This window comes from Python bivittatus, unplaced genomic scaffold (assembly GCF_059951505.1).
Source record: "Python bivittatus isolate LINGU-HERP-01145 unplaced genomic scaffold, Pbiv_v1 ctg000670_np1212, whole genome shotgun sequence".
In the NCBI taxonomy this organism is placed as follows: domain Eukaryota; kingdom Metazoa; phylum Chordata; class Lepidosauria; order Squamata; family Pythonidae; genus Python; species Python bivittatus.
The window spans coordinates 2,845,769-2,867,374 of NW_028277094.1; the positions used below are offsets into that span (position 1 = coordinate 2,845,769).

General features: G+C 51.8%; 1 protein-coding gene across 8 annotated transcripts in view; it reads left to right on the plus strand.

The window, feature by feature from the left end:
• BCORL1 (BCL6 corepressor like 1) overlaps window positions 1–21,606 on the plus strand; it is a 38,642-nt gene that overhangs the window by 14,167 nt on the left and 2,869 nt on the right. For 6 of the 8 annotated variants that reach the window (XM_088151679.1, XM_088151683.1, XM_088151681.1 and 3 more), the window contains 12 exons: window positions 8,107–8,239; window positions 9,326–9,410; window positions 10,560–12,905; window positions 13,425–13,563; window positions 13,801–13,881; window positions 14,489–14,905; window positions 16,660–16,853; window positions 17,329–17,514; window positions 17,604–17,770; window positions 18,906–19,051; window positions 19,520–19,597; window positions 20,524–20,677. In XM_088151679.1, coding sequence (XP_088007805.1) covers window positions 8,154–8,239; window positions 9,326–9,410; window positions 10,560–12,905; window positions 13,425–13,563; window positions 13,801–13,881; window positions 14,489–14,905; window positions 16,660–16,853; window positions 17,329–17,514; window positions 17,604–17,770; window positions 18,906–19,051; window positions 19,520–19,597; window positions 20,524–20,677 — 4,079 coding nt within the window. In that variant the 5' untranslated portion in view covers window positions 8,107–8,153. Of the gene's footprint in view, window positions 1–4,275; window positions 7,218–8,106; window positions 8,240–9,325; window positions 9,411–10,559; window positions 12,906–13,424; window positions 13,564–13,800; window positions 13,882–14,488; window positions 14,906–16,659; window positions 16,854–17,328; window positions 17,515–17,603; window positions 17,771–18,905; window positions 19,052–19,519; window positions 19,598–20,523; window positions 20,678–21,606 lie in introns of those variants that run through there. The other 2 variants (XM_088151682.1, XM_088151678.1) reach the window with 2 other exon arrangements.

Below are 21,606 nucleotides of genomic sequence, written 5' to 3' on the forward strand. Positions count from 1 at the left end.
GGAGCGCCCTCGGGGCCGGCTCCGTCCCTCGCCCCCGCCCGGGCGGCTGTGCCCGCGGGGAGAAGGGGCCGCCAGAGGCCCGGCGCCGCTGCCCAGGGCGCGAGTGGTCCCTTCCTTTCGTTTCTCGGAGACTTGCGGCGTGCGGGGGGGCCGCTGGTGGTGCTCGCTTCCTCCGCATCTGCGCTCGCTCTTCCTCCTCCTCCCCCCAAAACAAGAGACAAGGGCGATGCCCGCGACGGCCCCGAGGGAACGGGCAGCCTCGCGGGTGGCGCGGCGGGAGAGGAGGCCGGGGAGGAGCGCGGCGCGGCGCGCGAGCTGGGCTGGAGCAGCGGTCGGTGTGCGCGGCGGAGGCGGAGCCCATCCGCCCGGAGGCGATGCCGCCGAGCTTCGGCGCAGACCCTGCTCGGGAAGCGGGCGAGGAGGGGAAGAATGTCGCCGCCGCCGCCGCCGCCGCTGCTCTGCTGGGCAGGGCGAGCGAGCGAGGCAACTTTTGCTGGCGGGGGAGGGAAGGGGGCGACTCGGTGGAGGAGGGCTGCAGCCTCGCTGGCTCCTCGCGGGAAGAGGTCCGTTGAGCAGAGGCCTGCCGTGGCTGGGAAGGGAAGGAAGAGAAGGGAAGGGAAGGGAAGGGAAGGGAGCGAAAAGCGGCGATCTCGGAGGGATCGCATAGCGGCGCAGAGGGACGGCCAGTTTGGGAGTTGGAGACGGCTTGCCCAGCCCAAAGGGGCTGGGCGGAGAGGTCGGCTGCTGGGCCGACTGGGGCAGGAGCACCCTCCCTGGCTTGTAGGCATTCCCCTGCCTCCAGGTGGGCCCTCCAAATGCCAGCCTCGGGCCGGCACTCCGCCTGTTTACCGTCCTTCGTTTCCCTGCTGCCTGGAGAATGAGAGCCTGGTGGCAGAAGCGAGAGAGAGGGAAGCAGTGCCACCTTCTAGAAGCCCAAATGGTGAACATCGCAGGCATCCTGTCTTTTCAGGGACAAACTCTGACTTCAAACACAGAGGCGGGGGGGGGTGGGGGGGGTGGGGAGATTTTATTTCTCTCCAGTTCTTCTAAAAGGTCTGGGAGAGGCTCCCCCCCCCCCCCGCCGCCTTGCTCGCCGCCTGTGTTTTTCGAAGCATGATGCTAATTTGCAGCTGCGACAGGTTTCCACAATGAGGCTTACTGGTTAGGCTGCAGCGAGGGAAACTCACTGTGCCCATTTGCTGAGAGGAGGAGAGAGACGCCTTGCCTTGGAGAGGGTCCGAAAGTTTGTGTGGGGCGGGGGGGGGGGAGGAACACCACTGTGTTTGCTTGGAGTAGGAAGCACATTGCCACTTGGAACAGGACCGAGCTGGTGTGCAAGCAAAGATGTCTCAGCCGTCGCTATGTACAGACTCGCCTTGTTAATAGGGAAGGGTGGGCTTAAATGGGCAATTCTACGGCGAGGCCTGCGGCTTGAAGGCACGCCTTCCCTTCCATCTGGCAGGTCCTCGTGCTGCTGAATCGGTTGGTTTCCGAAAGAGAGTTGGCAACTTTCAAACCCGTCTCGGAAGCTGGCTTTTTTGATCACAGCATTTCTTGGCTGCGTAAACGTAACGAGCAATTCATGCCCTCCTTCCCTTGGTTGTGGCTGTGCCTTTGCGCTCCTTAAGCTGAACTCCAAGCACACCCCTTCGTGAATCAGTAGAGGAAGTCCCATCAGGACATAAGGCTGCATGTTCCTAAAGTTTTGGGAGCGTGTTGCTGCTGGATTTATTGCAGCGCTACGAGGAGGCTGTGGTGTTTTTTCTGGGGGGGAGAAAGAGGGGAGCAGCTACTCTTAAAAGATACTCTCTGCCACATGTGCAATTTAAGAGGCTAGTTTGTAAGAGACAGCGTGTCTCTCTTGAGAAATTGTAATGAGGAATGAACCTCTTCGTCTTAATGACAGACCTGGAAACTTGGAAAGTACTCTCACTGTAGCTTTTAACTATTGTGTTGAAGCTGAGGTGTCAGTGTCATCTTTTTGCGGTAGCCACTGACTTTCAGCTACTGAAGTTATTTCCAATGGAATCTTTACCTTTCTTTTTTTGAATTTAACGTGCTAGAATATTATTTATTTACTTACTGAATTTCTAGGCCGCCCAATTCCAGAATGACTCTGGGCAGCTTCACAAAATTAAAAAACAAAACCCAAAAAACCAGTGTTCTGTAAAAAAAAGACCACACTCATCTGGGAGAACAACATTAACTGACCACCCTCAACTGAAAGGGGCTCACCCAAGCACCCTAACCAAAGTCCTGGGGAGAAAAACAGGTTTTTAAGGATTGCTTGAAGGCGGGTGGGGGGTATGCATACCTGGGGACATGGATTAAGACTGAAATCTGACCTGATCTGAATCTAAAATAGATGCTTTTTTTGAGAGACGATTTTAATCTAATATTTTTGAGAGAGGCAGGAATGAAAAAGTATCTGGTTCCTTTGTCCTAGTTAGATAAATCATTCATTGTGGCTGCTTCCCACCTATATATAATACAAGGATAATAATATTGGCCTTCCCATAGCATTGTAAGAAATAACGACCAAGGTATGTAACAGTCTTGAATATTCTGATATTCACAATTATATTCATGTAAGAAGTCCCATGCTGCCCTCTTGCCAGTGATGCTCAAACTCTTAGCTTGCAATTTAGTTCTTTCAAGCTGTAGAGCAGTACCCTGAGCAACGTCCCTAGGAATGGAGGGACTTGTAAACTTGTAGGAGGACAGCAGCCAGGCTGGGCAGACTTCAGACTTCTGACTTATTGGATCTATATATTTTTATTGGAAGGCTCAGCTCCGTTAACTAAATCTAGGTCATAAGAGCTGCCCAGGTAGGTAGGCATAAACTCATAATTGAAGAACATGGTGCCTCTGAATGCCCACTCTATTCAGAACTCTATCTGGGTACAAAGCCCCTTGGATTCAGCAGGCAAGCAATGGTTTTGTCTGCCTTTTCTGCAACACGAGTAGCACAAAGGGATCTCCCCTAGAAGCACACAATGGCTACAAAATGCTCATTTTCATGCATTCAAAGAAAGAGTGTTGGATAGCTGGAGCTGCGTGGCAGGAGAAGGGAAGAGAATTCTATTCATTTTATTGGCCAAGTTGCCCCTGAAGCAACTTGTCCACACTGGCGTGTGAAGTGACCTTCCATTTGGAGATTGCTCTACAGAGATCATCCTGCATGAACTAAATGGTCATTTCAGTTGACCCGTTCAGTATTGCATCCTGTTCATGTCTTGTTGGTTCTTCATTTCTTCCTTCATTTTCCCCTGCCCTTATTGAGGCAAGACCTCCTTGACTTCTGAAGGAAGACTAAGTGATCTTCACGCACACAGGCCCACTTTTGTCTGCCTCTGGATTCCTGTATCCAGAAGGCTCGAACTACATGGGCCAGTGCCTCCCTCCACCTGTTTGCACCCTTCAAAATTTGTCCAGATCCCCTTAGCAGCAGAGAATCCATGTCAGGGGGTCCCTGGGCAAAAAGCCCTTTTCTGCAAAATTTAGACCAGAGGCATCCATTGCTCTGCGAACAGGATTCACATTCAACATTGCAGATATATCTCCTTAGATATAAGCCCTAGGAAGTTCTATAAGTCTTAGCCCTTGGTAGATATGCATGTATTGTTTGTTTAGTTGTGTGTATATATCCAACTGGGAATGGAGTATTTTATATATAGGATTGCAAACTTTTTGGTTTCAACATCCAGCCTTCAGAAAACATTTCATATATCCATGTACTAGGGTTAAATACAGCAGCAGTATCTTGATGCTTCCTTGTTTCAAATGTGCTGCCCTCAAAACTCTTTTTAGTCTGTAAAGAACTGATATGATTAAATGTAGGCTAAATGGGAACTCAGAACTTGAAGGCGCAGCCACAAGAGTTGTAGCTGGAAGTTTGTGAGCTCTTCTGCCTTGAATAATGCCTTCAGAGAGCTTATCTAAGGATGAGGATTTAGTCATCAGTCCTGTTTGATCATGTGATGGCCTTTGCTTGAAGATGTTCAGGACAGGAGCATGAGAATTGTCCCATTTCATCCTTCTGGGTGGGTTAGAAAGAAGGAAAGAGCAAAGCCACCGTTTTCTGGGGAGCTGAGCGGAGATGCAAGCCCAGATTCCCAGTTGTGACGAGAGTGCTTGCCGATTCTACGGCAGCATTTCTCAACCTTGGCAACTTCAAGCTGTGTGGGCTTCAACTCCCAGAATCCCCCAGCCAGCAGGGAATTCTGGGAGTTGAAGTCCACACAGCTTGAAGTTGCCAAGGTTGAGAAACACTGTTGTACAGGCTTAGATGACCCACTGAGTTATTGCTGGTCTTGGCATTCTAGGTAGTCGTACTGTGGGTTTGTGCCTCGCGGTCTGATTATTTAGAATCAGAAATGTGGACTCGTGACTCACCCAGTTGTGTAGGATTGGAGCCTTTTCTCTTGAGGTAGTGCTTGCTTTAAGAGCATCTTGCAGTTCTGTCAACACTCACCCAGCCGTGTGGGGTTGAGAAACTGAAGTTCGTTGCTCAGCTGGGTGAAATTGGGGTAGGGGGCAGGGGGGCTGTTTGCAGTGCTGTCTGGAATGTGGCTGTAGGAGTGGCTCTATCGAGCAGCACCTGGTACGGTGCAGTATGCGTGCATGCGTGCTCTATGGGCCTCGGCTGATCCGACAGGAGGATCCAGCCTACCAAGTAGTTGGAAGATCAAAGGTGGAGAAGTCCCCGGGCCGTTTAGCATTCTCCCCTTGCCCTTCTGCCCTTCAGACTTTGCTTTCAGACTTGGACGGAGCAGAGCGGCTGAAGTGGGCAAAATGGAGATGTTTCTCCCGGCTTGGCTTTGAACAATCTACACTTACATACTGTGCGCACCTTTCCCAGCCTTTAGGAAGGGGGCGGGCATAATTGCTTCTCTCTGCAGCAAGGCTGTCTCCGCCTCCCGTCCATTAGCCTCTGATTAGCTGTGGGGTTGTTGCTTTTCAGTTGGGACTCGGGCAGCCCTTAGACCAAGCCAGACCTGTGGCCAGCTGGCTCGGCATCCATCGCCTGTTCCTGCTCCCTCCAACCAAGGGGGCTCCCAGGAGCTCTAGGCGCCATCCCTCCCGTGCATTGGGAGGGTCCCGGTTTGAAGTCTAAATAGCGTTGCAGCAGCTTTGAAATAATTTCGAACGGGAGCTTTACCGAATCCTACCTGGAGGTGTAGTCACTCTTCCGTGAAGCAAGTGCCTCATCTCGCCTTGTTTTTATATATTTATTTGTTTGTTTGTTTGTTTGCCAGGTTGAAACCCCTCCTGTTTGTTCAGCAGGCACTATCCTTCTGCTGATGTTTGTAGGACACGCTTCCGCAGGATTAACTGAACCATGGTTTTCTCAATTAACCTCATTTGGGGTTTTGTACCACAGGCAGGCTGGGGTCCATACATCTGGCTCAGCTAAAATTGGTGGGCTAGGCTAGTTTGTGGTTCCGTGTGTCATGCAAAACTAGCTTCTGAGTCACACATAGGTGTTCTTTGACCTGCCTCTCTGGATCAGCCACTTGAATCCCTTTCATGCCTCCTGTTCCTGCCAGCCTCTTTTTTGCGAGCGTCTCGCGCCAAAGACGTAATTTGGATGATGGTCTTCCAGGTATTCTCAGTAGAACGGCTTTTTCCGCTTACTCTCTAGGCAAAAATGGGCAAGGAGAGTGCTGGGGAAAAGCCGTTCTACTGAGAGTGAGGCATGAGTTAGATTGAGCCCAGGCCGGGAGCTTCTGAAAAGAGAGAAATGGACATGGACAGCCAGCCTGTCCCCCCCACCGGTCCTTCTTAACCATCCCGTGTGTAACTCCTTAGTGAGGAACCCTGTATCTCAGCTGGTTTATTTTCTTTCTTTTGCAATAAGAGGACCTCTGCTTCAGCTGCTGTCTTCTGCATGCTGAAATGAATCCGGTTGAAATCCGTTGCACCTTGTTCCAAAGGGAGAGAGGCAAACCCAAGCTGAATCCCTGCAAAAGCGGCGGTGTGTTCAATTCGGGGAGGGGTGTTGACACTTGGAAAATAATCAAGGACCTGGTTCGCTCCCCCCACCCCCCTGGCAGCCAGGAAAAGCTTCTTAACCTCCTCTTTCCTAGGTCCAGAACACTGGAGCTCCTCAGCTTTCCTCTGTTTTTTGTGCGGACACCGTCCATGCCTTTCTTCCTGAAAGGATCAGATACACTGCGGCTCCGTGTGAGGAACATCTGGCTGCCCTGACCTCTTGCTCAACCACGTGACTGACCCAAGGGAAAGAGGAGGATCCATGCGCACACATGGCCACTTTTCCTTCCAGGCAGTGGGCATTCCCGGGAGGTAGCAAAGGGGACACGTCTCGTTTTGGGAACCTTTTCCTGGATAGCTCTCCCAGGATAGGGAGAAAAGCTTTGGGAAGCTTTTCCTAGATAGCTCTCCGTTGGGATAGCTTCTCGGTGGCCTTGGTCCAGGGCATCTCTGCAAATTCCTTTGTGGAAGACTCTGTGCTTGGCGCCTCCCGTTCCTGCTGCCCCGCTCCCCCAGGAAACACACCATAGGCTCCTTAGAAACATGCTCTTGTGATGCCCTAACCTTGTGCACCCATGTGTTCACACGGGTGTGCATGTGTGTTCTTCCCCCACCACGCTGCCCACCCCCTTTCAGATGTTTGGATTCTGCTCCGCTTGGGAGGGATTCCTGCTCCTGCTGTTTTGCTGCTGTCTGGGAGTGCTTCTGTCTGGCTCATTTCCCACATCTTCCCTGGGAGACAAGAAAGAAAAATGAACTCCGACAATGTCCGTTTTTGTGGATGTCCCGCTAACCCCGTCATGTCTTCAAGAAGCCTGGAGCTGCTGAGGTGGCCTCCCCTTTCTGCTTCTGGCCTCACTGGTTGGGGTCTGCCAGGGACCCTGCCTTGTTCTGCCCCCAGCTGTCCTCGGGGTTCTGCTGGGGCTGGCGCCGCGCTGCACTTCCTCCGCCCGTGGCACTCTTCCCCGATGCTGCTCCCCTCACCCCCAGCTTTCCCTTTCATACGGCCTTCCCTCCACTCCCCTTCCAACCCCGCTGGGGCCTTGAGAAAGGACCACGTCAAGCGTCAGAGGGAAGGTCTCACTTGGATCGCTCACCTTTCCCTATTTTATTTCTATTTTTTGAGGTTTTGCATTCTTGCATATATATCCTTTCTCCTGGGAATTGAAAGAGGACTCACCAGAGGGGGCTCGTTTTATCTTCACAAAAGATATTCCTGCAAGGTCAGTTGGGCTAAAAGAATAGCCAGCCCAAAGCTGTCAAGTGGGCCCCATCGCTCCCTGGATTTCCTCAGGTCTGGTGCTAGAGCCGTTCCAATGGTCTGGTTTTCTTTCATTGTTTTATTTACTATAATAATATACCTCACGTCTGCTCTGAACTAATCAAGGAAATGTGCGTGGTGCTCTCTTCGTCATTCCTTTTTATTTTTGCAGCATCCCTGTGAGGTAGACTAGAGCAAGCATTTTGAATGCAGCAAAATCATCCCATCCCATCCCCAGCCTCTGTCTCCCTAGCCCTGGCCTGACGTCTGTAAACCGCCTTTAGCATTCCCCAACCTGGTGCCCTCCAGACATGCTCTACTACAATGCCGGCCATTCTCAGCTAGGGAGAAGGAAGTCTGTGTAAAGCCATGGTGGGTCTCACTGGGTTTGAATTCCTTGAGAGTCTCAAAGCAGCGCTGACTGTTCATCTTGGGAGAGCTTGGCCCAAGGAACCTTAATCTCTTCCCAGAGCAGCTCCAGATTGCCAGTTGGGTTGACGGCTGGGATCTTACATGGCTATCCTGTGAGCCTCTTGGATGGCTTCTTCCTGAACGAGAGTTTCGCTTCAAGGATGTGTGGTCCAAACGCAGTTACAGATTTCCCAGGGCCTGTTTCAGCATCAGAGGATCTGGGATCCCTTCGGTGTTCAGCTGGACTATTTATATTTGTTCCCCGGCAGTTCTCTGTTTTGCTTCCAGCCTTCCCTGGAGGCGTAGCAGCATCTCATTGTAGCTGGAAGTGGTGCAAATGCCCTTTGCTTTTGGAACTGCCCTTCCAACACCAACAAACAAGGGGGAACAGCAGCTCTAGATTCTGAGCCTAACCGCGTGTGTTTATTTTGCTGTTGCAGGCGGAGCCCCTGACTGAACCTGACGTGCTTGGCGTGGAGCGGCTGTCATGATCTCTGCGGCACCTCTCTACAGTGGGGTGCATAACTGGACGGGTGCTGAACGGCTTCGTATGTGCGGCCTCAACGAAGAAAGGTGGTGGTGGTGGTGGCAGGGGGTTCTGCAAAGCATTTGTTCTCTTTGGTGATGAAACGAGGAGAGGAATGCGAGCCTCCCTCTCATTCTTAACGACATTGCCCCTTCCCTCCTTCCAGCTGAAGTAATCTGTGCAACTGAGATTCTGTACAGTCAAGTTGCTGGCAAAACGTTTGGGTTTTTTGGTGTGTTTGCTTTCTCAAGTCGAGGCTTTTAAAATCATTGTTCCCTTTGGTGCATGTGGGAGGCGTTAATGTTAACAGTGACTTTTTTCTGCCGAGATGCTTTTGGTCTGTCCCGTTTCTCTCCCCTTTTCCTTCTTCTCACAACAACCCTGTGAAGTAGGTGTAGCTTGAACAACCCCCTTGGTCCTCCCGTGAGCTGCTTGGTTGAGTCGGGATTTGAACTAAGTCTGTCCCCTCCTCATTTGGTGCTCTGCCCCATGAGAATCATTGTGGTTCAAAGTAATATTTAATCCAGGCTTTAAAATGCATGAGCACCTCTGCCTTTCGAATGTGTGTGCACGCCCACAAAATAGCATTTTTAAAATTGGATCGGAACATTTCAAAACCCAAGTGGCTGGTGTGAAGCCTGCAGTAGCGCCAGAGTTTGTGAGAGATGTTTTGCTGGTAACTTCTATACAGTATTTGTAACTGAGGCAAAGGAAGTCCTGTGTGTATTTAAAATATCACCTGGCATCTCTCCAGTGTGTGGCAAGGTTTTGAAGAATTTATTTCTTTATTTCATGATCCATAATACAAGCAACATAAGCTCTGGATGACTGAAATGGCTTTAAAGTGGTCTTCACCCCCACCCCCCCACCTGTAGCCATTCCCAATCTGGCACCCTTCAGTAGACCTGAGAAAGCTGTTTGACGCGCTGACTTAAGAACGGCTTTCTATCCTGGATTGCTTAAAGTAAGACAACACTATTCCTTCCCGACTCGTTCCCCTTTTAGCACAAGGGGGTTGAACGCTTGTGGCCCTTGCTCTGACTTTGGCCACCACTGTCCACAGATGTGCTGTGTCTGTCAGAGCAGTGGCTTCAGGTCCACAGCTTTGGATAATTGGATTTCTCTTTCTGTAGGAGAGCCCCGCTTTCTGATGAAGAATCTGACACCAGTAGTTCCCAGCACCTGGGCTCGCCTGAGTTCTGCAACAGCTTTTCCAAGGTGAGATGGATGGGTCAGGGGGAAGGAAGTAGGGTCAGACCAGGGAATAGCAGAAGTCTTGCACTTTGGCTCCTGCCGGCCTTAGTCGGAGCTGTGGAGAATTCTAAGTCAAAATCTCTGTAAGACCCTTGGGTGTTGCCTGATCTTAGCTGGGATCCTCAGGAGATCCTGTGGCCTTAGGATGGGATAAGGGATGGTTGTCCAGTCGTGCAGGGATTTGTTCTTTCATCTAGATGAGCTCGAACAGAAACAAAAGAATAACTTGTGAAATTGGCCCCTATGAATGAGATGGCAGCCATTGGGAGGTGGGATGACAGATCCAGAATGGAAGCCGGCCTGTCAATCTTTGTTACCCATTAATATGATAGCTCAGTAGCTATGGTTATTAGATGTTTTGTAGGCAAAAAGAGCCTTTTCATCTGTTCCAGACTTTTAAAAAACTGGGTAGCAGCTGATAGGAAAAACAAGATTTAGGAAACCCTTTGCTGGTCAAGAGCGTATGGTAGAGCGGGAGATGGCCAAGCTCTCATCCGGTTCATAGAACAGTTGTTATGAAATGGATCCTCCATGTCCAGAGGCAATCTGTCTTTGAAGGTGAATTTCTCTCCTCCCTCCAAATTTTCAACTTTCATTCATAAGTCAAGATTTTCCTCTTTAGTCAGGCATCTTGAATTAGGTGATAGTGAACCCTTTTTTTTTTTTAAAACAGAAGAGGAGAGCCATGTTACTCTATGCAACAAAACAGACATGGAGTCTGGCAGCATCTTCAAAAGATACTGAGATCATGAGCTGGTGCTCAGAAAACCTTACGTCCCAATAATGCTGGTTGGTCTTGAAGATGAAAGCTGATTCCATGTCTACTTTGTTTAAATGGAGCTTTTGTTATTTTATATTTGGTTTAACTTTTATTGTTGGGTCTTTGAGGACCCTAAGGGCAAGAAATTATTCATTGAAATAATAATAAATCTAACCCTGCTGGGGTTAAATGGGGACCTTGATCTGTAGCATAAACAGGAAAAGACGGACTCGGGCTGTTCTGACTTCAGCCTCCATCACAATCCCAGCTCTGCTCCCCCATCCTTCTGGGGCAGAAATCTTGGGGCTTGATCCCACGTGGTCTTGATTCTCTCTCATCTCTCACATTTGCAGGTGGAGATCACAGCGGTTTCGGGAAGTGGCGGAGGTGCCGAAGGGTTTGAGCCGGAGGGCACCGTGGAGGAAGAACTCGGCCCCCAACCCCAGGAGCAGCCTCACGAGCCAGATTGTGCTCAGCAGGCCTTGAAGGGTAGTGATGCCAACCCTGGCAAGCTTAAAGAGCCTGAACCCCCCAAGCCGGAAAGCAGCAGCCTGGACTGCGTGTGGCCGTCTGCTAAGGAGGCGACAGAGGGGACCCCACTTTGCCCAAAGGCTCTGGAGAGTGAACAGATGGGAAAAGAAAAGGGTCTCCCAGCGACTAGTGCCTCTGTAAACCCCATAACTGCTACCGGCAGCAGCAGCTGCAACACTTTGCCCCCTGCCCCCACCACCTACACCTTGAAGAGCGTCTGTTTCTCAACATCTCAGGCCCCTCCTATGCAAAAAATGTCCCTCTCCCTGCCGCCTGGAGCCGTCCTCGCCCCCAGCCAGCCGCTGGTTTACCTTCCTCCCCTTTCCAACACGCTCGGGGTCTCGCCCACGCTTGCCCTTCCAGTCTTATCTTCCTTCCAACAAGACCCCTGCCTGCCCAGCCTTCTGGCCCCCTCGGAGCTTCGCCCATATCCATATGCTTTCTCCGTAGCCAGACCGTTGGCTGCTGACCCCAAAGCAACCTGCGTAGAGGCCGCTCAGTTAAACTGCCCTCCATCTACCGGAGAAAACAGTAGCACCCCTGCGACGCCAGGCTCTGGCCCTCCTGCCAATGGCCCAGAACTTGCCTCCAGTGCCCCTGCCTTGGCAGCCTCCTGTGCCAGCGCCGTGCCCCTCTCAGGTCCTGCCAGCGTGCTGCCCCGCGGCCCCGAGCGGCTTGCTGCGGGGGTCCTGGCTTCCATCTCCCCGCTGAAATCCCCCCCGCAGCTGGAACGCGAGATGGTCTCCTCCCCAGAATGCAGTGAGATGCCTCTTGATCTGTCCGCCAAATCCAACCGCCAGAAGCTGCCGCCACCGAGCCAGCGCAAGACGCCTCCGATGCCCGTGCTGACCCCAGTGCATCCCAGCGGCAAAGCTCTGCTCACTCCAGTCTTCTCCAAGACCCAGCGAGTGGCTCAGGCAGCCGCCTCGCCCTTTGTCATCTTCCCGGAGCTGCTGCGGAATGGAGAACAAGGCACGTGGGTGAAGAACTCCACCACCTTCATTGGCACCATCCCAGGCACCTACATGGGGGTGGCCAATCCAGTGCCCGCATCTGTCTTGTTGAGCAAGGATTCTGGGGCCGACGTAAGCAGGGACTCCTGCCATCTTCCAAAGCAGGAGCCCATCTGCATCATTGATCAGGGAGAGCCCCGAAGCGGTGGGCTGCCTTCGGGGAAGAAAGGTGGGGCAGAGGGCCAAGCAGACCCCACGAGACGCGCCCCAGCTGCTCAGCTGCGCCCTTCCAAGGAGCTGTCCCTTTGGAATCCCAGCCAAGCAAACGTCTACTCCCGGTGTTCAGTCAACGGGAAGCCTGCAAGCCCTCAACTCCTGCCCATAGGATGGTCCCACTATCACCCAGGTGCCCTGCTTTCCATTGGCATCTCAGCCACGGCACAGCTGCCCCCCAATCAAGTCGGGCCCGCTAAGACCACTGGCCCTGGTGAACCAGCTGTGTTCCCTGCCAGGCAGCTGACAGAACCTACCCAGGCGGTCCAGAAACCACCTGAAGCCCCCTCCCAGGGCAAGGGTTGTAAGGCAGCCCTGCCCAGCACCGAGAGTCCTTTGTGTGTCTCACCAGCCCTCCAGACCAACCCACCTGAGGCAAAGGGCTCAAAGGGTCTTGAGCGACGAGAGACGGACTCGGCTGCCGAGAGCACGCTCCCCCCACCTGAAGCTCCCCTGGAGGGTTGTGGCCACAAGTACTCTGGAGACCCCAAAACTAAGAATCCATTCTTGACTGCACATCTCCCCCATGGCCTGCCCTTAGCAAGCCAGGCCAGCGTTCGGGTCACTGCTGAGTCGGCCTCTCCTGCAGAGCACCAGTGCAAAGAGCGGCGGGGAGACCCTTCCCGCAACCCGCTGAACGTAGAGGTCCCTCCCCGCCCGGTGCATCAGGTAGACCTCAGCCAGATCAAGAAGGAGCGAGTGGAGGCTGAACCCCCCTTCGCCTCTGCCACTTGCCTGCATGCTGGGGCCACCTTGAGGGACCCTCCAAAGCCCAAGCTTAAGGGGATGGCCCACATCAAAGTAGAGGGAGGCTTCCCGTGCAAATCCAAGCGGCACCACGATGGGCCAGATCGGCCAACCCATAAGAAGCTGAAGAGCCGCGGGGGCGAGGAGTTGGGGGCTTCTTGCAAGACTAGCAGCCAGAATCAGCACAGCCGCAAGGTGAGTGGCATGGCTGGGTAGAAGAGGAGAGCAGGGATTCTGGGCCAGGGAGTCAGAAGCAGCGGGGTTGGGGGCCTGCAGAATGGACTAGCCTAGTGTTTCTCAACCTTAGCAACTTTCAAAAGGGTGGACTTCAACTCCCAGAATTCTCTAGCCAACATGGCTGGCTGGGGAATTCTGGGAGTTGAAGTCCACGCATCTTCAAGTCGCCAAGGTTGAGAAACATTGGGTTGGAACATTCCTTGATTTTAACCTCCTGTTCCATCGTGCAGTTCTCTCTAATGAATTTGAGCTGAAGTCCCCATCGCCCCGAGGCAGCATGAAAAGCTAAGCATGACTGTAGGGCTATGCGGGAGGGCACTGCTGCATTGTGCTAGGTATTTTGTTTTTGTTTTGTACAAAATGGGAACACAGTCGAAGAACACACAGGGTGCAGAGGCAACCAATCCCATTTAAAGAGGCAGAGCGAGAGGTTTCCCCACACTAACAGCAGGCCGGTCTCTTCTGTCGTGTCCACAGTGGAGGAAGCATCACAGTGACCTCCATGAGATCAAGCACGAAGGCCGGCTGGGCTGCATGAAGGAGAGGGGCAGCCTCCGTGCCAAGCGCAAGCGCCGGAAGCTGTCGCCAGGCCACCGAGGGCACGGCTGCGAGGAAGGTATGGGATCTCAAACGCGGTGGGGGTGACCGTTCCCTCCCTCATCCCGCAGTCACAGAAGCCTCTTGGAAGATCTAGTTCGCTTCTTCAGGAAATTGCCACAGGGATCTCTTTGGGTGCCCGAAGCCCTTCCTTATGATCTCGGATGGGGCAAAGGGCCATCAAGCTTTCTGGGGCCAGAAATGAAGACTCTTTCCATGGCTGTTTCTGAGACCTCTTGCCCTTTTATTCCTTCAGCTTATGTGGAGAAGAAGGCCAAGAACAATTTCCGAGACTTCATCCCCGTCGTGCTAAGCAGCCGGACGCGCAGCCAGTCAGGTTGGTGGCTGATCCAGGCCACGACTGGGATGAGGGGCAGGGGAGCTTGGTGATCTTTGAGGAGGGGAAGAAGGGCGGGATTATGACCAAGTGACCCTGTCTTGGGGTTGCTTGCATGCCAGCTTTGTAGTAGTGCCTCATTTGGCTCCTTGGCAATGCTGCCAAACGAAACGGCAATATCAGGGCTTAACGTTGCACTGAACCATGGTTTGCTTAAGCGTAGTTTGCTGAAGAAGCTACAGTTGTCTGAATTCACTCCTTGGGCAAGCCACAAACCACAGTGGTTGTGTTCATACTTTACAAACCACAGTGGTTGTGTTCCCACAACACACTAAGCCCGAACCAAGCAAACCTCATTAACGGCTTAGGATGATGTGTGAGCCGGGGACGTAACTTGATCTGAGGATCTTTCGTGCAGGTTTTTGAATTGTACAGGTTCCTTCCACAGAACAGTAAGCAGTCTTTTTTCTAACTTTTTAGCAAATTCGTGCATTTGGGAAGGAGGATGAGTTAGCAAAATAAAGCCATCCCCAAGCGGAGCAGCAACGGAGCTCAGCTCCTTGGGCTTCTTGTCTGATGGGGTCTCTCCTTTCTTTTCCCCCTGCAGGGAGCATGGGGGGGTCTTCCACTAGCATGCTCGGGGAGTGCGACGGAGCCGGGCAGGAGATGGTGCCGCTGCTGGAGGAGGCGAACGAGGATGACGAGCAGCTTTCCCTGAAGCATCACCGGCTACGGAAGTCCCACCGCCTCTCCCCTCACTCCAGCTGCAAGGACCAAGAGCGGGGCCGGTCCCGGTCGGAAAGAGGCGTCTTCCACCCGAGTAAGAATCAGCGACTGCTGTGGCAGGGGGAAGCCAGCAGGCAGCTGTGGAGCCGCAAGGAGGCAGAGGAGGAGAGCAGCCACGTCAAGAGGAAGAAAAGGAGGCGGCAGAAAAGTTGGAAGTACCAGACAGGAGAATATCTGATTGAAAGGGACAAAGGAGAACACCTGAGCTGCTGTCACAAGAGGCGGAAATCAAAAACAGGTAACAGGGACACCCTTCCGGGGTGGGCCTCGGGGAGGGATCTCGAGGCAGCTGCTCTCCCCCGCTGATCCGTGCGGCTCCCATTGTCCCCGGTCTCCCAGCTGGTGGTCACGCTGGCCAGTCGGAATAAGAGCATCGAGCAAGGGGCAGCCAGCAGCACGTTGCTTGCCGCCCACACGGGAAGCACAAGCAGCAGCACCGGGTGAGATCCTCTTTGCCAGCTCGAGAACAAAACTGTCAGTTTCCTGTATTGGCAAAGCTGGGCCGGAGATTGCAAAGCGCCCTCGGGCCTGAGGTGCCCCCAGCTCCCTTTGCAGAACCTCTCTGGAGGTTGAGCTGCCTAAACAACAACCGAGGACTGACTGTAGCCCCCTCTTCCCTCCCCCCTCCCCCCATTTGAGTATTTCATCCTGTCTCAACCTCCTTCCTGGAATTGAAAAGCAGCGCTTTTAAAAAGTTGAAAAAGAGTAGCCGTTTCTCTCTCCCTTGTGGCGTCCCTATTATTCTTTTTCTTTTCAACCGTAAGGATGCTGGGCGGGCGGGAGAGGGTGGCTTTTACAGATTGGCTCAGGGCAGCCCACGTTGGGCTTCCGCAGAAACGGCCCGGCTCCGCGGTGCCGGGCCCGGTTCAGGGTGACCGAAAAGGGAAGCCCGTAGCGGTGCGGAATGGGCCGCAGCCTCCTGGTTGCAGCGACCGCCAGGGGGCAGGCTTCTCCCGCACGAGCTCCGCAAGAACCGCAGGCAGAGAAGGCTGCAGCGGGAGACTGAGAGCCCGGGAAGCGCTGCGGACACGAGGGCGGGGGGGTAATGAGGACGCAGGATGCCTTACGCGGGAACACCTAAGGAGTTGGAGAACGGGCGGGAAGAAGGGCCGCTGCTTCTCAAGAGCCCCGGAGGAACTTCTGGGTTGTGGCTTCTCCTCCTCCCTGGTTTTTAAGTAAATCTTTTCTTTTTCTTTTTTTTTTTTTGGATAGGGGGAGCCTTTAGTAGAAGGCAGCAGTTCCTCTTTCCCAGAATCCTTTGCTTCTGGGCCTTTACTTGAAGGGCGCATCGCTGTTTTCCCAGAATCCTTTGCTTTTGAATCACACTGACTTTCCTCTCCTGTTTCCCTGGTAGTCGGCGAACGCGAACATAGAACTGGGCCCGAGTAACCAAGAGGGGTGGCAGGAGATGGTCAGTACAAGCAGAGCTAGAGGATACAACTAGAAAAGAGCGAGCCGAAGCCACCAAGAAGAAAAGAGACAGCTTTTTTATTCTGAAATGTTTTAGCTGGGCAGGCTCTCTTCCACTGTGGTCCTATACTCAGTACATCTCCCCAAGCCCATAAGTAAAGAGTTTGGATCAGGTTGAAAGCTGGTTGCAAGGGACTATAACACGAAAATGGTAGAACATGTTGCCAGAGGCATAGGAGAACAGCTCATTATAGTAGGAAAAGGCTAGGAGAGCACGTGGAAGTGCTGAGCCCGGGAATATGGTACTCCCCATCAGCTTCATCACAGCACACCGTCGGTGTTCCGAAGATTGGGACTTCTTCCACACCCAGAGTGGGCGGCCATGCAGGTCAACTGCTGAACCCAAGGAGCAAGTTTTCAGAAAAGGCAGACTGGTCTTAGGTCCTTTCTGCTCCCTTCTTTTTCTTGACTCCCCTCCTTATGGGAGAACTTTTGGAGGGCCTCCTCCCTGTTTCTCAGAATCTTTTATTTGGGGGTTCTTTGGATTCTTCTAATCTTTCTCTCCCTGTGATTTCCCTGTAGACTTCAGGTACAGGAAGCACAAAAGCTCAGCCCTGGGCAAAGGCTCTCCAACCCTCCAAAGCCACCTGGGCTTTCAGAATGGATTCCTCCTGGATCACTCCGATGTTGCTCCAATCCAAGAAGGGCTGGAGAAACCTTCCGGGAAACGCAAATGCAAAACCAAACACCTGTCAGGCATCTGCGAAGAGGGGAAGGTAGGGAGAGGTGCTGGAAATGTGATAGTCAGAGCGACAACATTGGCAATTCAGGCAGATCGCTGTCATTTGATGACTACATTTATTCATTTACTATATTTCTATATGGCCATCCTCCCAAAGAACTCAGGTTAGTTTACACTATAAATATAGAACAGAACCATTCCAAAAGAAAGCAAGAGAGAAGAAATGATAACATTTAAATAGCAATTAAATATATTACTAAAATTATTATTTGCATGTAGAAAGTGGTTCTCTGAAACGTAATGACTGCTTAGCAAGGCACTGCAAGGAGGACAAACAGAATCGAGTGCAAATATTGGCATAAGTTTATTTCAGGTTCCTAATTTATTCTGCATGTAATATCTAGAAGGGCTTTTTGTGCAGCATCCTGCCTTTTTTCCTCAGTGAAAATAAGTGGTTTTTTCCTTCCCCTCCCCGACCTTGACCAAATTCCCCGTCTTCACGTGCGCAGGCCAAGTCCCGCTCTCCAAAGAAATCCCGGGAGCCCAGCCCATTTGGCAAATCTCGGCAGCACAGCTTGGAGAGGGCCCCCGAGACCCCCGCAAGTCCACCCGTGCCACCCGAAGCTCGACGTCTGATTGTGAACAAAAACGCTGGAGAAACATTGCTGCAGAGGGCGGCCCGGCTCGGGTATAAGGTGGGTGCTGTTTCGGGAGTAAGTGCTACAGGGAGGTGAAGGCAAAGAGTGAGGAGGGACTGTTACAAACCATGGTCTTCCTTTTCCAGGACGTGGTAATGTATTGCCTGCAGAAAGCGAACAATGATGTCAACCACCGGGACAATGCTGGGTACACAGCTCTGCATGAGGCCTGTGCTCGGGGCTGGGTAGACATCCTGCAGACGTTGCTGGAACACGGTGCAAATGTGAACTGCAGTGCACAAGATGGCACCAGGCAAGTTGGGGCCTGAATGGGGAAGCAGGGGCTATGGGGCCATTGGGGGGTGGCATTCATTGGATGGAGCCTGGATGGTTCCAACTTTGGAATCTCTGGCGTTCTCCCTATTTAAGGGAGAGCTGCTTTTGCATAGCATATTCATCCTGGATAGTTGGGAGTGTAGTTAGCGTGAACCCAGACCGCTGGGTGAATTTGGTAAACTGAGATGAAAATTACTCAAGGTAGTGTATTGTACTGACCCAGCTATTGAGAATCCATGTGGTGTAACGATTGAGGGATCAGACCTAGGATTGAGAAGATGCAAGTTCAAATCCCCACTTGGCCATGAAGATTACTGGAAGGCCTTGTTGTTGCAAGGATATATATGCTGCTTTGAATTCTTTCAAGGAGGTGCAGGCAATAGATGGAACAGAATAAATCAGCTTCAGAATTGTTTCATTCCAAGTGTGTGAATGGTTTCTGCTGAACTAGACCACCTTAGACTTGAGCTGGGAGAAACATTTGTTGAATTTTTTTCTTTCCCTTAAAACAAAAATATTTCAATTTGTGCTTATGAGTGGTACAGTCATGGTTCTTCTGACTCTGGAGATGATAAACAAGTCTTTCTCAGTGAACCTCAGATCAGGCCATGATCCACGCATGCTGCCGCCTCACATGTGGAAAGATAGCGGCTCCTGTAACTCTTCTTCCAGAGTTGCCGTTGCTCTCCCCGCCCTAATGGACAGGCACAGCTGCTTGAATTCTTTCCACAGAGATTTCTGAGCCCTGTGTTGGTAATCTGCACGAGACACGCACTTTTTTCCCAAGCCTGATTCAGGAACATTCCTGCAGCGCACAAGATTAATAATTCAGCAATTGCTCAGTTACCAAGGACAGAATCCTTGTGTCCCTTTTCTCCAGGTAGAGCAGTGTTTAAAATCTGAGAAAGTAGTTTTGCAGAAGGAGAATGAAAACCAAGAATATTCAGAACACTCACTTCTTTGGCTGCCTAAATGTAAGCTGGAGGGATCCTAGGAACTGGTGATACTCTGACATTTGGGCTACAGCAAAAATAGGAGGTCTGCACCATGTTTGGTCTGTCCTAGAGGGTGGGCGCAATGAAATTTATTTGAAGGTCTTCCCTTGCCGGCAGGCCTGTCCATGATGCAGTGGCAAATGACAACCTGAAGATTTTGTGGCTCCTCCTCTCCTATGGTGCTGACCCGACCTTGGCAACGTATTCGGGGCAGACGGCCTTGAAGCTGGCCAGCAGTGAGGTGATGAAAAACTTCCTGACCGGTAAGTTGTTTCCTCCTGAAAGCAAAGCAGTAGTTTTGTCAGCTATTTACTTATCCACCGTCCGTCCATCCATCCGTCCATCCATCCTCCACAGGGTTGGAGAATGGATGCAGAGACTATCTTCACATGCAACATCTATTTCCATTTTGTGGGGAGGGTTACTGATTTCTAGGAGATGAACAGATGAACTCTCCTGTTGTTGAATTGGCTAGGAAATGTTGCTTTTTCCCTATCAGAGGAAGGCCTGAGGTGGGTTTGAAATGGCAAAGTGTACATGTTGGGATTTGCAGGAAAGCTCCCTGAGCAAGAAACGTGAAATCCAGCAAGAAACTGACTTGCAAAATCATTCTGGAGTTACCATTCCAGTGTGGCCTTTAAAAGGGCAGGCATTGTGGGACTTTCTCCAAAGGCCCTCAGATTAAGAGGATCCACATCAGCTTGCTTCTTCCTGTGTTGCTTGTCTTGTAGATTACCTCTTGGATCTGCAGGGGCGAGCTGAAGGGGACCCCCAAACTGCCTGGGATTTTTACAGCAGCTCTGTTCTAGGTGAGTAGAACCCACCTCCTGCCTGTTTCACCCCATGGCCAACACAAGGAGTAATGGGATGTATCGATTTCCTCCCACCCCTGAGTGAGAGGAGATGGAGGTTGGGTTGAGGTTTTTTTTAACCAAAAAAGAAAAAAAGATGGGGTTCTCCCTCTTCCTTTCCATGGCTTCCTAACTGATGAGCCTCTTGAGTAGAAAATACTTATTTGGTCAGCCACACCAGGAAGAGGAGAGCCTTGAAAGCTGTACTTGGATCACAGTCTTCAAAAGACAGGAATGGTCTTCGCTGTCCTTTGATGAACGTGTGTGGTTTGGTTTGGGTGAACCAAAGTTTCCTGGTTCGGAACATGCCCGGCTCATGAGTACAACTTTCTCCGCAGCCTCTGTTTTTTTTTTGCTAAGTCTGCCTCTCTTGCATGCAGGAGAGTGGAATTCAGTGTCCTGCAGAAACACAAGTGGTGCACCTGTGCATGATTCCTTTGCCTGATTCTTCAGCTTGTTGAGGGTGTTTTTTTTTTTTTACAGATTTTGTTGCTGGTTTTGCTAGTGGGATAAAAGACTAAGATACTCCTTAACTTTTCCACCACCACCACAGAAAAAAAAGGGGGGGGGGGACATTGCTTGTCCATCCTGCAGCCAGAAGAATTAGGGAATGAGTTGCTTTTCTTTTAAGCCAGCTACAAAGAAATGTGAACCTGTAATTTGGGGCCCTTGCATCCTCCGTTCAGCCAGGGCTCTTGCAGACATTGCAGTATGCTTCAGTCTTCTCCACGGTGGAGCTTCTGCTACAGCCACTCATGAGTTGTAACGGGCAACGCCTGGCTGGGCACAGAAAGGCACACAGACCATGGCCATCTGCACATGACTGTTGGGACCGGCAGCATTTTCCTTCTTTCATCTTCCCTCCCTGTCCACATCTATTTCAGAGGGGAAAGAAGAGATCGGCTGCGACCTTCTACTTGACCCCCCCGGGGGCTCAGATCGGGATGATGAGGAACGGGACACAGACCACTTAATGTTTGAGTTCTCAGACAAGCCGCTGCTCCCCTGCTACAACCTGCAAGTTTCTGTCTCCCGGGGGTAAGTCTTGGGGGAACCCCTTCTTGGCAGAGCTGGGGAAGAATGTAGAGACACACGCTCTGCTAGTTTGAAGGCGGAGCCACGTCTAGGAGTCCCAGCAAGGATAAGAGGAGAATCGGAAACAAAGGAGCCAGGAGCAGTTGAGAGCATCTTCGGGGAGCGTCGCATACGCGAGCTGCATCTCTCTCCCCCTCCCTGATTCCTGGCCTTGGACAGGGGTGGTGGAGGCTTGCCAGCTGCTGGAGGGGAAGGGCATCCAGGCAGCCGGCTGCGGCAAATGACAAGCTGGCAAAAAACTGACACAAAAGAGTAGAATTTACTGAGGGGTTAGTGTGGGAGGCCCATTCCACCCATCGAGGGAAAGCGGTACAGCGGTTTCCAAAGGCCTTTGGCAGGGCTCAGGGACTGTGAGTCTGCAGCCAGTTCCAAACACTGGGCCATATGGCCTTGCCCACAGCCTACACATGCATTTTGCGCCTGTTCATTAGTTGTGCCCACCAGATACGTTCATCTCCAGAATCGCCCAACCGGCATCTCAGAGCACCCAGTTGAGAAAACTAAGTGAAGCAAAAGCTGGGGAGAGGTGGCCTCACCTCACCAACGAGCACAGCTTTGAAGATACCAGTGTAGGTATCTTATCAAGGAGAGCTTGGCAACTGGGTGATGAAGGAATAAAAGCAGCAACCTGATTCTCCAAGCATTTGCTGTATGCAAGTGCAGATTCAGAGATGGGAGACGGAGGGGGGCTGAGGGATGTGAATGGGCAGGGACCGAAGTCCCACAGTTCTCCGAGGAAAGGATTTGCAGGGGGCGCTTTTCTTTTCCCTCTGAATGCGGATCTGAATTGCAGGTGAAGGAACTCCTGATGAGGTCAGAGGATCAAACATTTTGCTTTTCAGAAATGCTTGGAAACGTTCTGGAACAAAATG